The 20923-nt window shown below is 40.5% G+C and overlaps 1 protein-coding gene across 1 annotated transcript in view; it reads right to left on the bottom strand.

The window, feature by feature from the left end:
• Nucleotides 1-20923, bottom strand: part of rif1 (replication timing regulatory factor 1) — a 69008-nt gene that overhangs the window by 10962 nt on the left and 37123 nt on the right. The window contains exons 20-27 of the mRNA XM_048599248.1: nt 19481-19529; nt 17345-17547; nt 14463-14562; nt 13047-13172; nt 12290-12435; nt 11700-11789; nt 9345-9402; nt 4639-7605 (exon numbers count right to left, since the gene is read on the bottom strand). Of these exons, the coding sequence (XP_048455205.1) occupies nt 4639-7605; nt 9345-9402; nt 11700-11789; nt 12290-12435; nt 13047-13172; nt 14463-14562; nt 17345-17547; nt 19481-19529 (3739 nt within the window). The remainder of the gene's footprint in view (nt 1-4638; nt 7606-9344; nt 9403-11699; nt 11790-12289; nt 12436-13046; nt 13173-14462; nt 14563-17344; nt 17548-19480; nt 19530-20923) is intronic.

Below are 20923 nucleotides of genomic sequence, written 5' to 3'. Positions count from 1 at the left end.
TTCTGAAGAAGGGTCTAGGCCCGAAACGTCAGCCTTCCTGCTCCTCTGATGCTGCTTGGCCTACTGTGTTCATCCAGCTCTACACCTTGTTATCTCTGAATAAGTCAAGCAGTTGTGTTTAATTTTCAAAGCTCTGGTTGGGCCACAATTACAACATTGCATGCATTCCTGATCACCATACTTCAAGTAGTATATGAAGCTCTTTGGGAGGGCGCAGAGATGATTTGCCAGAATGGTTTCAGGGATGAGGCAATTTAGTTACAAGACGAGGTTGGAGCCGCTGAGGTTGGCCTACTAATAACAAAAGAGATTAAGGTGAGATTCGAAAGACAAGCACAAGCTTAAGGCGGGTTTAAGAAAAGGAAGACAGAGCACAACAGTTCCCATAAGCTTATGGGATACAGATACAGGCTTAACATTTTCAGTAAAAAAAAATACAAGAGGTGGAAAGAAAACTTTAATATATATTGAATGATCTGGGAAGTGGAAGTAGAGACAGTTGATGATTTCAACATGAAATTGGAATGGATATTTGGGGAAAATAAATTTTCAGGGCCAAGGGGAAGAAGCAGGTGAATGGGACGGATTGGATTCTTCTGTACGGAATTGAATTGGATTCAGTTTTTATCTTATTTATTCATGGGATGTAGGCATTGTTGGCTGGCTCAGTATTTATTACCCATCCCTGTTAGCTGTTGAGGTGGTGGTGAGCTGCCTTCTTAAACAGCTGCAGTCCACATGCTGTAGGTAGACCTACATTTCCATTAGGGACAGAACTCCAAGATTATCACTCAACAGTACTGAAACTACAATGATATATTTTCAGTCAGGATGACGTGGGGCTTGAAGGGGAACTTGGAGGTGGTGACTTTCCCACACATCAGCTGCCCTCGTGTTTCCAGAGGAAAGTGGCTGTGAGTTGGAAGGCGATGCTTAAGGGGCTTTAGTGAATTTCTGCAGGGCATCTTGGATCTGGTACACACTGCTGCTACTGAGTGTCAGTGGTGGAGGGATTGGATGTTTGTGGATGTGGTGTCAATCAAACAGTCCACTTTGTCCGGGACGGTGTCAAGCTTCTTAGGTGTTGGTGGAGCTGCACTCATCTAAACAAATGGGGAGTTTTCTATCACACTCCTGACTTGTGCCTCATAGATGATGGACAGGGTGAGGGGTCAGGTGGTGATTCACTTGGAGTATTCCTAGCCTCTAACCTGCTCTTATAGCCGCTGTATTTATATAGTTAGTCTAGTTCAGTTTTTGGGTAATGGTATCCCCCACGATGTCGATAGCAAGGGAGTCAGCAATAGTAATACCACTGAATATCAAGGGGTGATTGTCTTATTGGAGATGGTCATTGTCTGGCATTTGTATGACGACTTATTGGCTACTTTTCAGCTCTAGCCTGGATATTATTCAGGTCTTACTGTATTATGATGTGGACCTGCTTCAGTACGTGAGGATTTACAAATGGTTTGGAACATTGCTCGCTGCTGATTACATATCCCCACTTCTGACCTTATGATGGAGGGAAGATCATTGATGAAGCAGCTGAAGATGGTTGAGCCTAGGATACTACTGAGGAACACCTACAGAGATATCCTAGAGCTGAGATGATTGACCTCCAACAACAAGCACTGGAGTCATATCTACTAGAAAGGACAATCAGGAGGAGAGCTTTCCGTCAACTCCTGGTTGCTGTAATGAAGTCAGGAGTTCAGTGGACCTAACAGAACCAAAACTACGTGTCAGTTAGGAGGGTGTTACTGAGCAGTCTCTGCCTGATAGCAGCGATGTCCTTTGGGACTTGATCAATAGTTCTCCCACTTAGCCACACATTGGTGGGCTTGGAAATTCCCCCAAAGTACACTCTGCAATTTTACCACCTCAGTGCTTCCTCCAATAGTTGGAGAAGGTGGTACATGGTAATCAGAAGATTTCCTTGCCCATATTTGATCTGATGCCAAGAGACTTCATGGTGTTCAAAGTTAACATTGAGGACTCTCAGAGCAACGCAACACCTTCTGAGGAAGGGTCACTGGACCCGAAACGTTAACTCTGTTTTCTCCTCCACAGATGCTGCCAGACCCGCTGAACTTTTCCAGCAACTTTGTTTTTGTACCTTCCTTACACTATGTACCACTGTGATGCTACCTCTGCTGGGCCTGTCCTGTTGATGTGACAGGACATACCCAGAGATTGCCGTGTGTCGTCTAGCACATTGTGTTAGATATGATTCTGAGAGTATGACCGTATCATGCTGTTGCTTGACTAGTCTGCGAGACAGCACTCCCAATTTTGGCACTAGCCCTCAGATGTTAGTAAGGCCAACTTTGCAGGGTCATCAGTGCTATTTCTGCTGTAGTTGCCTGGTTTCATTTCTTGCCTGATACTTTGTGATTATTACAACTCAATGGCTTGCTAGGCCTTTTCAAAAGGGCTGTTAAGTCAACCACATTGCTATGGGTCTGGAGTGACATGTAGGCCAGACTGGTAAGGATGGTAGTTTTCTTCCCCACAGGACGTGCTTGAACCATTATTGACCTCTTTCTAAGCTATAATCCCTCTAGGATCCTTACACATGCTGCAATGCACTGAAACTGCTGTTATTTTTACACTTTAAAAATTGTAACTACAAAGGGAAGCTTAAACAAAGTAAGCTAATCGACTTAAAGTAATGGCTTTGGAGCTTAAATGCAACTAACAGCAAAACTTTATTGAAAAAAATCTTGACAAATGTTGCTTGCTAATAAAGTTTTGAACTTAGGGTGCTGTACGAAAACAAGGCAGGAGCATCACTGTCCACTCAGGTACCAACATGGAAGTTGGCAAAAGGGATATTATACACTTATCATGAAGTCACTCCCATATCAAACGGAACACAGGCTTTCCAAATTCTAGAAAACTACATTTTTTCCCAAAACAGACATTTTCACGTGGCCAAGTAATATGCCCAAGTATTTCAGATTAACAAGTCCCAGTCAGCCTCAGGTTTTGATTGGAGTGAACCATGCAGAAATACTAACTTCTGTCAGTGAATATTCTAATCTAGCACAAGAAAAGGATCCACCAAACAGGCAAGACCCTGGAAATTATAGAATACTTTAGAGTCCAGATTCAACAATCTTCAAATTAATCTGTAGGGTGTACTGCCTGTCAGAAGGTCTTTTATAAAATACCTCCCCCACCTACCAAACCCAGTTAAAGCATACAAAAAAAAAGTTCATTTATGCCCAATGTGGGGAACGTCTTTACTAGTACACAAATCACTATTCTTTTCCAAAGTTTTACACAACTAAGTTGAGTAAGCTTGGTGTGCTTTTAAGCATTTAACTTTTCTAACCACTACCAAAACGGTGGGGCTTGATTTCCAGCATACCTATGGATGATACATGCAGCAGTACTGTGTTATCTATTCCAAATGGTTATTAACCCTATTGATATTGTGAAAGTGAATATTGTTTAGTCTTTTTGTAAAGGTGAATTCCAATTCTGGTATCTTCAATCAATGCTACAGGATTCAAATAAACTCTTTGGAAACTGGAGGCTTTACCTAGAACACAGCCAGGGCCTGCTCATCCAAATAAATCGGTCACTATTTACAAGAGCTATCAAACTCATAAATTGTTGACTGGATTAGCAGAGTCTCAACGTTCGAACTAAAAGGTCAATACTGCAAGGTACTGGCACTGGCTGACTAACCAGGCTGCTCTGTAACTGGAAGCTGGAGAGGCAGATCAGTCACTGGAAGCTGGCATTTTATCCTTCAAATGCGTTCTAGAGGACACCTGTCATCATGTTAGTTTGCAGTATAGCTGTAGAAGCAGCACAGGGTTTAGTGCTTGGCGAGTTTAGCTAGTTAAATTCTAACATGTTGAGATTTAAACCATACATGCAAGAAGCATGTAAGCTCTAAAGGTTTTGCAGGTGTACAATTTTCTGTAGCATGGTTTGGAGACTCAACATGACAACAATTCAAATATAAAACACTAATTCCCAAGAGTAACAGGCTTCTAGCAATTGTTCCAAGCAAACCTCAAGTGTGTCACTAAGTGACTTGACTTTGACGGTCATGTAGCTAAGCCTACTACATTAGACTTCAAGCAGAACTAAGGGCGGCCCAGTTGCTTGGTGGTTAGCACTCCTGCCTCACAGTGCCAGGGACCAGAGTTCGATTCCACCCTCTGTATGGAGTTTGCACATTCTCCCCGTGTCTGTGTAGGTTTCCGCTGGGCGCTCCAGTTTCCTCCCACAGTCCAAAGGTGTGCAAATTAGGTGGACTGGCCATGCTAAATTGCCCGTAGTGTTTAGGGATGTGCAGGCTGGTTGGGCTGGCTGTGGGAGATGCAGGGTTGCAGGGATCGGATCTGTGTGGAATGCTCTTCGGAGGGTCGGTGTGGACCTGTTGGGCCTGGTGGCCTTCTACACCATAGAGATTCTACGATTGTATCTTAGCCTATGTTTCACTCTAAACTAAGGAGCTGATATTAAATATAACATTACCAACATTATTTTTAAGGTTAGCCAATTCAGCATTAGCCAATATGGATCAGTAACTCAGTTAAAAAAAAGAATATCTGCAAACTTATCCAAACTGAAAGAGAGTCAGAGTCATACAAATATTTGATTTATTTTACCAACCTTAGTCATCGGAGAAGGAGAATCATTTTCAGATGGGCGTTTAATTCCTTTCTTGAGAATACTTGTAGAAGGTGATGCTGTGGGTGACCACACACAACATGCCTGCATTTCAGAAGGACTGTGCATTGATCCAACCAGAAAAGAGGCATCATTTTTAGTCTTTTGCGGCGATTCCATAAGATGCTCTGACATCGGATTATGGACATCAGTTTCTGTGGTTAACTCCACCTCTGGAGAAGACTCTTCAGTTCCAACAGTCTCTCTATCTTTAAAATGCTCTGCAATTATTGGCCCACCTTGTAAAGTCTTTTTGTCAAATGGGGTTGAAACATTAGTCCTTTCCACGTGGTCTGTTTCAGCCTGTATAGTGGTCACTCCATCACCTGGAACAGTTACATTTGCCCCGCTCGATTGATGTTGCTCCAACTCACAGTCAGCTACTGATTCTTTGCTTTCTAATGGTTCATCCTTTATCAAAGAAGCATCATTGGATACTGGTTCTCCTTCTAACATTGATAATTTAACAGTGCCATCATCTTCCTTCATTGATTCTACTTGTTCATTCTCTCCATAATTGAAAGCTTCCTCTGCTTTCTGCTCTGTTGAAGACTCTTGCACCACTTTCTGCTCTGTGGAAGAGTAACTGATCATTTCCTGCTTGGAGGACGACGACTCTGGTACTGCATTTTGCTCCATTAAAGAGCCATCTGTCACCTGTGCGCCTGAGGAGGATTCCATCACTTTCTGCTCCATGGAGGAATCATTCACTGCCTCCTGTTCCGCAGAGGGCTCCTCTGCCGCTTGCCGCTCCGCAGAGGGCTCCTCTGCCGCTTGCCGCTCCGCAGAGGTTTCAATCCTTGGAATGACCTTTCTCTCTTCTGTCAAATCCACCTCTGATGTAACAGTACTAAGAGAACCACCAAAAAACTGAATTTTGCTATTCCCAGAGAGAGGCGTGCTGAAAGCACAAGGTCCATCATTTACAGTGTCATTGAACCTGGGGCTTTCTAATAGTCCTTCTGTAGAAGGATAATTCATTGAAGGGCTCTGATGTAGGGTATGGTCTTTTTGATCATCAGATTGTGGATCTTGTTTGGTGAAACTTTCTTTGCTTTCTAATTGCAATTTTCCATGTTGTGAAACGCCTTTGCAGCAATCACAATTTTTAGTTTTCCGGGTCCTTTTACTTCTCACATGGCACTCATCTGACTGCAGGCTCTTCTTGACTAAAAGCAGTCTATCTGAAAGATTTGAACAATCATCAGTTGATAAAACCCCTGTCTCATAAGACAAGGGTGGAACGTGGACAATTGTGGAGGCTTCTTCAGCTTTGCCTGGTTCTAAATCCAGCTGACTTTTTACACATTCAATGGTTTCAGGTTGATCTCTTGAGTCACGCGATATGCTGTGTGCTTTTGTGTCCTTTTCCATGTTTGGCTCTTCAACGAAAGCACGCGGCACTGGAGACATCTGTGAACTATTCATTTCATCAAGATTTTCTGCATCTTCCACTTGGGTCATCACTATATCTGCTTGCTGATTTTCAATCTCCAATTCTTTTTCTAAATACTTCACCTCTACATTTTCATTTTTTGAGTATACCTGACTATTTACAGTTGTTTCATTTTCCATCAAACCTTTGGTCTTGCTATTCTTGAGGGACAGCTCTTTGGTCTTTGTTCTTCCTTTAGATATTCTTCTTTTCTTCTGACTATCCTGAAGTTTTGGATTGCCTTCAGAACCCTCTAATTCAGTAATGCCAGAGCAGCTGTTCTCTGCTTCAGCCAAGCCTTGGGATGCCCTACGAGTCTGGTAGCGAGGGCGGACTCGGTCAGCAGGATCTGGGGTATTTTTGGTGGAATCAGACTCCTGAGAATCACTTTTTAAAGTCCTGCTTTTCTCAGTTGCTGACTTAGTTTTAGAATCTTTTTCTTTTGCTTTGGAAAGCTCATCATGCGGGAAAGAATTTTGAAGATGCTCCTCATCCTCGTTTTGTGACTTTTTTCCAAGTTTATCATCTCTTTTTTCCTTGCTGTCTGTCTGATCAGTCATTGCCACATCAAAGTGCTTCCTAGAAGAACGCCTTAGCATTTTTTGTATTAGTATTTTAGAAGAATCATTCTCAACTTGTATGCTTGAAGCATCTTCTGATGAGGTTCTCTCTTTCAAGCCCACAGGAGTCGTTTCAGAATTTACTTCATTAGAAATACTGTTTTTTGTCTGTTTATTACTTGACTGACTCTCAGAATCCCGGCAGCATGCAGCTTTGCTTTTATTAAGGTGGTCTCTACTATTAGTTGAAGAATTTTCTTTTGCATCCGATGATTCAACTTTGGAACTCTTCGTATTTTTTGACACCTTAGTGTACTTGGATGGTTTTTCTTCAGTTGACCTTTCAGTTTTACTTTGCCTACGTCTACCGCGTTTGCCAGTGATTTGGACATTTGTTGATCCGGTTTTTGTAGTACTCAAATCGACTTCCTGGCAAACGTTGTTCACCTCAGGTGGTGATGCAACTTCCACCTCCATTGCTTCGGTCCGCTGAGGAATGAAAACCTCAGCAGCTGCTTGTGCCATTTTAACCAAAGGCGAGTTACTGAAGCAATATGTAGTTGAGGAATCAAACTTCTCCAGGGTAATAAATGACTGTCGTCTGCTGCTGGTTTTCTGTGGCGTTCCAGAGATGATGTCAGAAGAGGCAGAACTACCACTGACATCAGCACTGCCGACCCCTGATTCAGGGGCACGACCAGTGCAGTTTGATTTAGATTCAGTCACCATGTTTATCACTTCCTCCTGTTTGCCACTGCAAACACCATCTATGGAATCTTCAATGATTTGTTCAGTTCTACTTCCCTTGTGATCAGCACATTCTTGGTCAGTTCCTTGATCAGGCAACTCATTTTCCTTATTTGCCTCAGTGGCAATCTGGGTATCAAGCTCATTTTCGGTTTCCATATTTTCATCCTGAAAAATAAAAATCATTCTCAATGTTATAACAGATGCAATGAGGCATGGTTAAACAGACCCTTACTTTCCAGAAAAGAACTGACCTTCAAAGTGGAGCATATCAGTACAGACTTTCTTTGAAATGTTAATGTCTATTAGCAGCATTGAGCACTACAAGTTTAGCAGCACCAAATATAAACAATCTATTTCTTTGTGGAACCCACTGTATTCAGAAGAATGCCCCTTACTGCATTAGTATTCTAGGCAGAAATACATGTTTGGCAAGGTTAATATATTTGTACGTCAGCAAACTGGTTGTAGCAATTTCATAAATTTAACTTCAAGACTGAACCTTACAAATCGTCTTCATTGGGATTCAACATTAAACTATTATCCGGCCTGAGAAACAGCTCTTGTTGGAAAGAATGTATAAGTAAACCTTCACAATCTAATTCATTTATTACAATGGTGAGGAAATATGTAGTTATAATGCATATTTTGTAAAGAAATCTAAATGAATGCAAAGAATATCAAAAAAAGGTTCCTCACAGGCAAATGACAACCTTTGTGACCCAGTTGATACTGGGTTCAAACAGCAATTATCTCAAGGTCATGGAGAGCATAGCCATTCCTATGTCACCAAAACCTGACAATGACAGCAAGTCAAGCTAATGGCTGAAAAAGTAATTGCCTCAACTAAAAGACAATGATGCGTCTGCCTCCCAAACCTACACTGACCCAGTACCCAACATGAAACATGGTTCAACGGTTTGGGACAGCTACAGTTTTAAGTTTTGAACTGTCTAAAAGTTCTGTGAGCAACCATTTAGTGCAGAAACCACAAAGGAGACATCTTGATGGAGTTACTGTATCACAACAGGAGGGAGGATGATTTCAGGTGGATGTACTACGCCAAGCTACCAAGGGCCATCACTTTATTGTCATAAAATCAAAGAAAGGAGCCGTCACTCAATCCCAGGACCTGTTCTGCTCTATCCATCTATGGGAACAACCTTCAAATATTTGACCACAGAAATCATGACAGTTGCTGAATTCAACTTTTCATTTTGGAAAGTGGACCTTCAACAATCTTAGATACTGAACAAACTTTCATCTTCATAAGTATCTTTCATTCCTACTTCTTTTTAACTTTTGTATTTGTATTTTCAGTTAATAACTATCACTTTTACTTGGTTAACTGCAGCAGTCATTTAGCAATAAACTAACGTTTATTTAAACAATTTGGTCGTTTCTAAATTGAAACAAACTAAAAAGGCGCCATATACAAACCTTTTCAAATTTATAATCCACAGATTTCCCCACACCCACACAATCACTTTAAACTGAAATTCAGTAATAATTTATGCTTAATAGCCGATTAATTAGTCAACACTCAAGCAGCAGGATACACATCTGTATAACATGGGTATTTAAGGGCAAAGAGATCTCTTTGAATCATTCCCGGATATCTCTTGGCAACCAACTTGAATCTCAGTAGTTTCATCAGTTGCATGTCATGTTTGAGTCCCAATGTGGTAAAAGCGGATTAAAAAGAAACAATATGACCTAATCAGGCTACAATTTGCTGAGGAATCTTTCAGTGACACATTCATCTCCAGACCAAGTAGAATCAACTCAAATTATCCATTAAGAGTGCAGTTCTTATAATTAACATTCAATCTTCATTTCCTTGTGGCTAAGTTACATTTGCACCTAATCACTTTAAAAAAACAATTTTGCTAAAAGGTATCATTCACCTGTGGTAGGTTTTCAGATGTTTCCGCTGCTTCTCCAAGTTTCTTTGCAGGATTATCTCTGGGGGGAGGAGATAAAAGGCAGAAATCTGGTAACAAAATTAGATCACTGTATAACATGGGGATCTTGGCTACATATAGTCTCATTAACTTGAAATTGTGAAATAAGGAATTTGGAAATAATTAAATCGAATTTTGCCTTTGATCGACAGGGCTATGGGGTGGAAAATGAAAGCTGTTTCTCCAAATGTATGAAATGGGGCTTAATTCAAATCAGAACACGTGAAATTGCCTAATTCAGTACAGTTCAGTCTAAAGAACAATCACTGTTTTCTGCTCTTCTGGAGCTAGCTTTGTCATGATGACGGATCAAAACCCTGAAGTACTTTGAACGTTTTAAATTTCCAAAATATGTCTTATAAATAAACAGGACTGCTATAGACAATGAAAAAGAATGCAAATGCAAATTCAGAGCTGTCGGGCAAAGTCCTTTGCGTTACCAATGGCACGTCACACCTATAAAGTGCCAGAAAAACACCAGAGATACCACCGGAAGGGATAATGTGCTGATTATCTTCCCTCTTTTAGAGGCCTTGTATTTTGCCCTTCCAAGAATATAAAAACAGATAGCAACTCTGGTGTGCGCACTAGCATACTGTAACGGTCTCAATTGGTAACAAACAATTAGACATCTGTGTTGCAGGTAAAATAACTCTTTCACTTCTAGTGCCTGCTAACCAAAGGAAATGGGAAAACAGAATAAAACAAAACAAAGACAAAAATCCCAAAACCTACTATTCAACTATCAATGTTCTACTGTATAGATTTCACTAAAAATTCAGAGAAACTGATCTATATATCTGTGGATTTTAACTTTTATGGACTTATTTCTAATTTGTGTATGTGTGAGACACATGAATTCTTCTTACAATTACTAATAAATTCAATCCTTAGTTAACTGAAGAAAGCCTGGCTAACAGAGGGGGCAAGAAGATAAAGGGGAGCCAGTTCGTCTTTCCTCACTTGGGGAGTACCATTATGACTTGGGGAACTTTGCCCGCTGTCTAGGCCTAACACTATAGGTTAAAAGGTTCTAAAGAATCATTGAATTCAAAACATCAGTTCTGTTTCTCTCTGCTCAAATGCTACCAGCCATATTGTATTTCTCCAACACTTTTTAACTGCACCTACAGTACTTTGCATTTGTTTATTTAGTTCACTGTTTCTTCATGCAAAATGAGGTGAGGGAAACAGGCAAAAAAAAACAAACACTCAGTGAGGCAGCGAGCATATAGGCATCTTGAAACCTGCATTATTCCCAAATTATCACCAAACTAAGCTCCATGCTCAAGATGCAAGTAGTCAGCTTTGGTCAAATATTGAAGAAAAACAAGTTGCTGGAGAAACTCAAAAGTTGCACGTGTGGAACACTGGGAATGTGATGACGTAGTAGTAATACCACTGAATCAGCAATCCAGAACCACAAGCTAATATTCTGGAGGACGTGGATTCAAATCACCATGATAGTGAAATATGAATATACTAAAAATCTGGAATAGCAAAATTAGCCTAATTGCAGTCATATAGCCAGTGTCAACTGCTGTTGAAAACCAGCTGGGTCACTAATGGCCTATAGGGAAGAAAATCTGTCATCCTAATCTGGCCTGGCCTACATGTGACTCCAGATCCATAACAATGTAATTGACTCTCAACTGCCTTCTGGGATGAATAAATGCTGGCCCAGTTAGTGATGCCCACATCACTATTAAAATGAAATCATCGTCAAATTCAAAGACAAAGAAAATATCAGCATAGGCCAGTTGGGTTGAATGGTTTAAAACCACAGAATCCCTACAGTACAGACAGAGGCCATTCATCCCACTGAGTTTGCACTGAGCCTCCAAAGGGCATCCCACCTAGATCCATGCCCCACCTTTTACATAAGCCTTCATTTACCATGGCTAATCCACCTAGGCTGTACACTCCCGGACACAACAGGCCAAACCACCTAACCAGCACATCTTTGGACTTTGCATAAAAGATGGCTAAGGATTCTGAAAAGTCTGTTAGGCTGGGCTGTAAAGTATACCTTTACCATTATATCTAACATCTCACATGCAGCCCTATCTAAGGCCAATTTCAGCAAATGGTCAATTTTGCAGATTGTACTGATCTTTTCTAAAATAATCCAAAAGAGAGTTCCGAGAGTTGTTTAAAATTGAGACATATTTCACTTTGCAAACTTCACAGTTCGCATAAGTACATCACAGACAAAACACCTAGTGCTTGGGTGTTAATGAATTTTGTTAACATGCAAACTAAATAGACTAAATATACCAAGTAAAATGATCTACTTACAAATTTTCCTCCTGAGATTGTGCGTACTGGGAAAACAAGTGAGAATCCTGAGATGCATCTAAGTTATTGTACATGGCAGGAATGTCAGTCCTGTTTTGGGGAAAATACATGTTAAAATGGAGAAGCCCTTAAAATTGCTTATTTTAGCATATATCTGTTATATAAGTATTACAAGTGAAGGCAAATCATTGCAAAATGTGACTTTTAGTGACCTGATCTACAGAAGTGAATAGGTTAGATTGTTCAAACTTTTTCACAAAGTAATATATAAAAAAGCTTGCTTTTTTTAAAACCTAGCAATCAAATTGTATTCTTAAAGTAAACATTATTTATAAAATATTATAATTGTCAGTTGGTAAAATGCAACAGATTTCGTGCACAAAAAAAGAAACAAAGTAAATGAGACAGCCATATTTGTTCTGATAATGCCTGAATGACTAAGAACACAGATGCAGCTGCAGACATAAGAAGGCAACACACTGTCTCACCTCATTCCCACATGAACAGCTTGTCTACCAGTCTAAAGGGGGTGAAGATCTGATAGCCCATGAGAAATAAACAGATAATGACTTCTTGTTCCTTCAACCCACCTCTTTGTCCATAACACCTCTTTCTGATGCTCTGTCAAAATTCGCTCCTTAGGTTCAGGTGGTATAAACACAAAATCTATTGATTTCTCCTCCTCTAGCAGTAGCTCTTGTCGCAGCATTTTGGGAGAAGAAAAATCTAGCTTCAACTGCAAAGGGAGAGAATGTGGAAGTAGGTGTGACTGCTCAGCCTTCGAGCCCACAAAACAAGAGCAGTATCTACAAACCTGCTCTAAACATGTTTTCTCTGCAAAATTAACATGCTAAAACATAAAATATTGTTACCAAACAAAAACTTTGGCAATACCAGACAGTTATATACTAATGGCAGTTACTACATCAAGCAATCCTCCAAGGGAAGTCCTTCTGAAGAAATCTGCATTAGCTCTCCAGGAAGATATTTCTCAGAAAAGAAATCCTCAATACCCTCGGAGATAGCAGGAACTGCAGATGCTGGAGAATCTGCGATAACAAGGTGTAGAGCTGGATGAACACAGCAGGCCAAGCAGCATCAGAGGAGCAGGAAGGCTGACGTTTCGGGCCTAGATCTTTCTTCAGAAATGAAGAAGGATCTAAGCCCGAAACGTCAGCCTTCCTCAATACCCTCGTCTCATTTAAATTACATATACTCATTATTCCCCTACAAACTTTGAACCTGTAACCTCAAATCATCACATGAGCATTATGTCAGATATACTCTGAACTCAATGTTCTATATACACAGCCTCATTCAAGTGCAAAATATTTGTACTAAACTTACTTTTGCTGGAGTTTGAGGCAAACTCTTCTCTCTCAGATCCTCAGCTCTCGCAAGCAATGACTCTCTTTTTCCAACTGAATTAACTTGCACACCACTGACTTTAGTGTCTAATTGGGAATGTTCTGACTGCGAAAAAGAATACATAACAAGTGAACACGAACTGCAGATGCTGGAATTCTGAAACAAGAAGTGTACTGGAGAAACACACAGGTCTGGTAGCATCTATAGGGAAAAAACAGAGTTAACATTTCAAATCTAGTGATGCTTCATCATTCATGATGAAGGGTCACTGGATGTGAAACTTTAATTCTGCTTTCACTCTAAAGAGACTGCCAGGCCAGTTGTTTTTCTCCAGCACATGCTGTTTTTGTTACGTGAAAAAGTGCAACTGATGCATCTGAACACTTACTTTTTTGTAGGATATTTGACAATCAACATGCATTCTTCACCTATGGCAAAGAATCAAGGTAGCAGCATAACAATAGATACATTACAAATGTTTATATTTTTCACTGTCAAAACATACAATCTTTCCCCCAGGTTAATGAGCTACCTTGTGAGATGATCTCTCATCAAAAGCCAGTTTATAAGCCAAACATAATTGTTGATGCTTCTAAATTTCAATTGATGTCTAAAACTTGGGGTACCATTAGCAATTTGCTCACAATCGGTATCACCTTCAATATCGAAAACAAAATTTGCTAACGCCATTACACAATAGTAAAACATAATGCATTTGTACATTCTATTAACCTGTGTGGCACTCGCAAAGGTAGCTTTTGGTGACCACTCCCTAGTTGCCCAGAGAAGATGGCAGTGAGCTGGTATCTTGAACCATTGCAGAATATACAGTTAAGATGCTCCAAAAAAGCTATAGTAATTTTGATACAACCAAAAAGGTTGCTTAGTCACTTTAAATGGGTTGTGAAGAGTCAGGCTATGATTTGGGGTGCCATCAATATAGCTCTCGTCTATCCAAAGGTATCTGCCCTTAAAAAGAAGTATTAGTGAAGCAGCTTTGTTTTTACAACACTCAGGTGCAGAATGCAATATTTAGATTTAAAAAAAAAAATCAAACTTTCCAACTACCATGTTGGTAATTAAAATTCTCTGGTTTAGTAATCCAAAAGCAACAATTTTAGCTGTGCAAATGGGTTGAATATGCAGAAGTATTAAATATTTTGTGCTCTGTAGAATCTGAACACTTTAAGGGTGAACAGTCTAACACATCGGCAGTTAGGAATGTTAATCTGTTTATGAAGCTAATAAAAAATTTTCTCAAACACATTTGAAATACTGAAGTCTTATGAGGATATTCAAATTTTAAACTTACAATATGTATTTTGGACTTTCTTTTAATAGACTATGCCAGCATGTTGTCATAGCAGAAAGATAAACTGTGCTTTACAAACTTACCAAATCAGAGTACGGCCCACTTGACTCTTCTGTCAACTCTAAGGTCTCAAAGCCAGGTAATAGAATGGGTGTCTTCTGTCTGACACGACTTAAGACCGACCTATAGTGAAACAAAAAACTCAATGTCACACATGCTTCAAAAATACCTGTGGAGACACGAAGTCCTTAAGGCGAGGAGGAGCATGGCTCCAAAAGTTAAATAAATTTGTTAATACAATATCAATTTAAAAAGTTAAAAATTAACACATCTTTCAACATTTAATAAAATAAAAACAGCAACTGCTTTTATATAGGTCAATGCAACATGTAGACCGAGTTCCTGTTTTAAGTGATTCTGCTTTGTCAGTTAATGGGGCACATAGTCCCCATTCAGTGTTGGGGATTTTGTTTTATATGTCTTTTCACATTATGTCTGACATAGGTGGCATGACCCATCCTTTGCAATCCAAGATGGCAGCAGAGTAGCGCACTTCAGACGGAGTTCGTCCACTCCATCTGTTTCCTTTTCTTGCTTTCCTTCTCTTTTTTCTGCTCTTTTGTGTTTTCTCCCTCCCTTTCTTCTCTCTTCTTCCTTCTCCTTGCCACAGACTCCCGGCCTCGGAGTCAGCAGACCCAGCCAACTCTCAGTGGCCCAGCGTGGAAGTATCTAAGCAGAGCATGGCCTCACCTGTCTTGAAGCGATTCCTCCAAGTGTGATACCACCGTGACTACGTTCTTAAGGAAGCCGCAATGTTTGAACTTTCAGCGATTTTTAAAAATTTTTTACTTAAAACTGAGAAGGTGTCACTGTACTATAATTAACTGCAATGCTTAACTTCTAACTTTGTTCCTCCTATTTTGTTCTTAAGATTCTGTACCTAGATACTTTTACCTAAGATGGCACTGTTGTTTTTGAAAGGTTCATTATCAGACATGGCATAACTGGCTGGGCCAACATTTATTTGCCATCTCTAACTGCCCTCAAGAAGATGATAGTGAGCTGACTTCTAGAACCACTACAGTTCATATGCTCTAGGTAGACCCATAATGCCATTAAGGGAGGGAATTCCAGGACTTTTAATCCAGTGACAGAGAAGGAACGACACGATATTTCCAAATTTAGATGGTGAGTGCCTTGGAGGGGAACTTGCAGGTGAGGGAATTCCCATGTATCTGCTGCCCTTGTCCTTCTGGATGGATCTGGCCGCAGGTTTCGAAGCTGCTGTCTAAGGATCTTTAATGAATCTCTGCAGTGCATCTTGTAGGTAGGACACACTGCTACTGAGCGTTAATGGTGGAAGGATTGGGTACTTGTGGATGTGGTACCAATCAAGTGGGCTGTTTTGCCCTAGATGGTATCCAGCTCCATGGAGCATTGCTGGAGCTGCACTCAGACAAGTGGTATTGATCACATGACTGATCTGTGCCATGTTGATGATGGACAGGCTTTGAGAAGTCAGGTGGTGAGTTACTTGCTGCAGTATTCCTAGCCTCCAACCCGCTCTTGCTTTTATTTGGCTAGTTCAGTTCAGGCTCTTGTCTATGGCAACCCAAAGGATATTGATAGGGAAGGATTCAGTAGTGGTAATGCCATCACTGAATGTCAAGGGACAGTGGGTAGATTGTTTCATTTGCCACTTGCCATCCAAACCTGGATATAGCCCAGGACTTCTAGCATTTGGACATGGACTGCTTCGGTATCCAAGTGGCAAATTGTGCTGAACATTTTGCAATCAGCCATCATCCCCACTTCAGACCTTTTGAGGGAGGGAAGATCATGAAGATGATGATTGGGCCTAGGGCAATAACCTGACAGCTTCTGTAGAGACATCCTGGAGCTGATTTGACTGACCAACAACCACAACCACCTTCCCATGTGCCAGGAATGCCTCCAACCAGCAGAGAGTTTGCCCCGATGCCACTGACTCGTTTTGTTAGAGCTCCTTGACACCACAATCCGTCAAATATGGCCTTAATATTCACAGTTGTCACTCATCTCAGGAAGTGAACTCTTTTGTCCACGCTTGGAACAAGGTTGTAATAAGGTCAGAAGCTGATTGGCCCTGACAGAACTTAAACTGGGCGTCAGTGAGCAAATGCTGCCTGATAGCACTGTTGATAACTTCCATTACTTTACTGATGATGGAAAGTAGACTGATGGGGCATTAATTGGCTTGGTTGGACTTGGCCTGCCTTGTGTACAGGACATACTTGGGCAATTTTCCACATTGGGAGGTAGATGCCAGCATTGTAGCTGTACCAGAACAGCTTAGCTAAGGGTGCAACAAGTTCTGGAAGACAAATCTTCAGTACTATCACTTAGTCAGGGTTCACTGACTTTGCAGCATCCAGTGTCTCCAACAGTTCCTTGATATCATATATATTGACTGAAGACTGGCATCTGCGATGCTGGAGACCTCGGGAGGAGGCAGAGACGAAACATCCACTCAGGACTTCAGGCTGAAGACTGTTGTGAATGCTTCAGCTTCAGCTTCATCTTTTGCACATATGTGCTGGGCTCTTGCATTGTTGAGGATTGGGATAGTTGTGGAGCTTCTTCCTCCAGTGAGTTGTTTAATAGTCCACCACCATCTACAACTGGATGTAATAGGACTGTAGGGGTCAGAGTGGAGCAGTTGGTTGCAGGATCATTTAGTTTGTCTATTACTTCCTGCTTATGCCGTTTTGTGGTTTCATCAGGTTGACCCTCATTCTTAAGGATGTCCTCTTGGAAATACGAGAACAAATGCGCTAAAATAGTACATAATACAATGGAAATCTGACCAATATCTTGAAGCACATTAAAAATAAATTTTGGCAAAGCTTGAACAAAATGGCTTTCAACTCAGAAGCAACTGATACTGTTATATCCTAAAACAAGTTTTAAACAAAGTTATGCTCACTTAATTTGCTGTGGATAGTGCAACGATGTACTTTTGGCAAACGTAGCATTCCAAAACTGTGTGGTCTGGTTCCTGATCTGCCGGTTCTTATGTAGAAAAGTGATACTGAGCAGAGATGACATTTGTTCCAAGAAGTCACTATCAAAGGACGATGTGTAACGGGATTGCAAGCAAAGAAGAATTTCTGCATACAGTTTCTCCAACTGCAGGAAAAGAAGTATTTAAACATAAAACCAGTCAGACACTTGATATAATCGAAGAATAGAATTTAAACAAGCCTGCTATTAGAAAAAGTTAATCCACAATAATTTGTTTAAAAAAGGATCAGTTCAAACTGAAGTCAAAAACACCCAATGCTCATTATTAAAATGATTCCACTACAGACAGTGCACACAGAAAAACAGAAACATCAAATATTATTTTATAGTCTCGTCGAAGCTTATAATTTGAAAGCTGGAACTACACAAGCATATGGTCACATCTGATTACCCTAATGTTAGCTAGCATGGTGATACATAGCAAAGATTTAAACCTATTGTATCCAATTGTCACAAGAAAACACAGCAAGGTGCAATTTGTGAGTGCCACGTTAGGACTCGAGTTCAGATCAGAAATCACCTAATGTGTTAACAACTAACAGTCTGTCCTCCTAGCACGTTTAAGAGTAAGCATCCAAGGCCTAATCAAATAGGAAAGACTGGGCAGAACGATAAACAAATAGTCCTTATTACTTGCGACAGCAAATGGCAGTGTCAATATGGTTGAAAAAGGTAATTTTGAGAATGCTTTTGAAGACATTTCAGAAGAGGTGATGGATGTTAAAAAATGGAGGTGGATACAGACCTCTGATGGAAGTTCAGCTGGATTGCTTCAATGCAATTATCAATTGCCAGTGAATCCCCTAGTGAAATTGGCAAAACTATTCATTCATCATAACTTGACAACAGAAAAATCACAAGTCAGACAACACCTGAACCAATTTTAACTTTCAGGGTGGTGAAGCAGTTGGGTAAACTCAAAACTTCAAAATGTCAGAAGAATTAACATTACTTTTGGGGCTGTGGTAAACGAAATAATTCCATGCAGTTTTTATATATATTTTTTAAATTCGCTTGCGGCATGTGGACATCTCTGGCTGACCAGTATTTATTGCACTCAACAAGGCAGTTGTCAGCCTCTGGCATGTTAGAACAATCTAGCAAAACCACAGCCAAAAGAACAGCTTGGCAGAATCAGTGGGGAAAGAAGACCCCGTTCATCTTGACTCTAATCTGGCACTGTGAAGAGACATGAGAGGTATGCCACTGCAGCTCATGTGTTATAGGTTGACCCACTATACCCTTAGGGAGGGGATTCCAGGATTTTTCTCCAGCGACAGTGAAGGAACAGCAATATAATTCAAGGCAGAGTGGAGGGGAACTTGCAGGTGGTGGTGTTCCCTTGTATCTGCTGCCCTTGTCCTTCTGGGTGGAAATGGTCGAGTTTGGAAGATGCTGTCTAAAGATCTTTGGTGAATTTCTGTAGTGTACCTTATTGATAGTACACACTACTACTATTAAGCATTGGTAGTGGAGGGAATAAACGTTTGTGGATGTGGTGCCAACTACTTTGCTTTGTCCTGCATGGTGTCAAGCTTCTCAAGTGCTGTTGGAGCTGCACCAATTCAGGCAAGTGGGGAGTATTTCATCACACTCCTGCTTTGTGCCATAAGCCTCCGACCTGCTCTTGTAGCCAGTGTGGTTATGTGGCAGGTCCAGATGAGTCTCTGGTCAATAGTAAACCTAATGGTGTTGATAGTGGGCGATTCACTGATGGTAACAGCATTGACTGTCAAGGGGCAGCGATGGGATTGTCTCTTATTTGACATGGTCATTACCTGGCATTTGTGTGGTGCAAATGTTACCCCAAGCCTGGATATTATCCAGATCTTGTTACATTTGAACATGGATTGCTTCAGTAATCGGCACCATGTAGAAAACCAGGAAGATTAGAAAGAAAAAGTGCAATTTAAAATGGCATCATTCTGCAAATTAATTCTATATCACAAATGTACCAGGACACATTAACTGGGGCTCCAATTCATAGTTCTTTCCTCATTTCTTCAACAGCTCCATGTAGTTTTCTTTAATTGCTTACCTTGTTGTACAGGTGAGTGTTGTACACCTTTGAAGTCCCATTAACTGGACTGAAAAAAAAAATGCAAAGTGAGAAACAAAATGTACTAAAGCAAACTGACAAAATATAGCACTAGCCAGATAGTGATAGGAAACACCTTTCATTATAATAAACTTAGTTACATAAACCTCACAGCAACAAATGTAGATCTAAGTAAACAAAGAGGTAAAACATACAAGCATGGGGAGTATGAAAAGGTAAACTTCAGAACTTTAATAAGTTCATGGATTGAAAGAATCAGCAATAATTTTTTCTGGAATAATTTGCTTCCCTGAGATGAAAGGGACGAGGAGAAACTGAAATAAAGGAATCAAATGCAACATACTAATTAACTAATGGTACGGAAGAATCAAAGCAATATAAACAAGCTGTTTCCTGGGAGGGAGGTAACAGTGCTTGATAACCTGCTGCCTTGTAACAGTTAGGCAATTAAGACTGCCTGAAGAAGGAATGTCCTGAAGTAAAGTGGTAAATTGCAGGGCAGGCTTTTTCAAACAGACAGCTAACACTGAATATAGTAAATACGGTAAGTAAGTACTTCTGATAAGGCGACAAGCTAAAGGCTTGAGAATTCCTGAAGTGTCATCAATGTTGGAGATGAAAGAATCTAAAGGATCATTAATAATTTCACACCGAAAACTTCAAAAATAAAAGAGAAAACTGTATAAGAGAATTCAACTCCAAGAATCATCAGCAGCAGAACTTCGAAGAGCAACACTGCACAAGGATCAAAACCTGGATACTTCCAGAGACAAACACTTCATTGGAATCATAGCAAATTTCCACCATTAATCAGGTAATAGCCAAGTTGAGTTGTCAGGCTTAACTTGCTTCCTTGGGGGGTCTTATTTTGATTGCCATATGCAATGAAGTTTAAAATCATTGTTTCAATACTTGATTGTGAGATTTCTTAATAAGTAGCCAAAGTTTAAAAAAAAAGGTAGCTTGTGGCAAAGAACAAAGGAAATTACAGCACAGGAACAGGCCCTTCGGCCCTCCAAGCCTGCGCCGATCCAGATCCTCTATCTAAACCTGTCGCCTATTTTCCAAGGATCTGTATCCCTCTGCTCCCTGCCCATTCATGTATCTGTCTAGATACATCTTAAATGACGCTATCGTGCCCGCCTCTACCACCTCCGCTGGCAACGCGTTCCAGGCACCCACCACCCTCTGCATAAAGAACTTTCCATGCATATCTCCCTTAAACTTCCCCCCGGCCACCTTGAAATCGTGACCCCTAGTAATTCAGTCCCCCACTCTGGCGAAAAAACTTCTTGCAATCCACCCTGTCTATACTTCTCATGATTTTGTAGATCTCAATCAGGTCCCCCCTCAACCTCCGCCTTTTTAATGTAAATAATCCTAATCTACTCAACCTCTCTTCATAGCTAGCGCCCTCCATAC

The sequence above is a fragment of the Rhincodon typus genome, chromosome 7 (genome assembly GCF_021869965.1).
Source record: "Rhincodon typus isolate 14 chromosome 7, sRhiTyp1.1, whole genome shotgun sequence".
NCBI lineage: Eukaryota > Metazoa > Chordata > Chondrichthyes > Orectolobiformes > Rhincodontidae > Rhincodon > Rhincodon typus.
The sequence above is the reverse complement of the archived record's forward strand: the minus strand, read 5'-3'. Positions and strand labels throughout refer to the sequence as shown.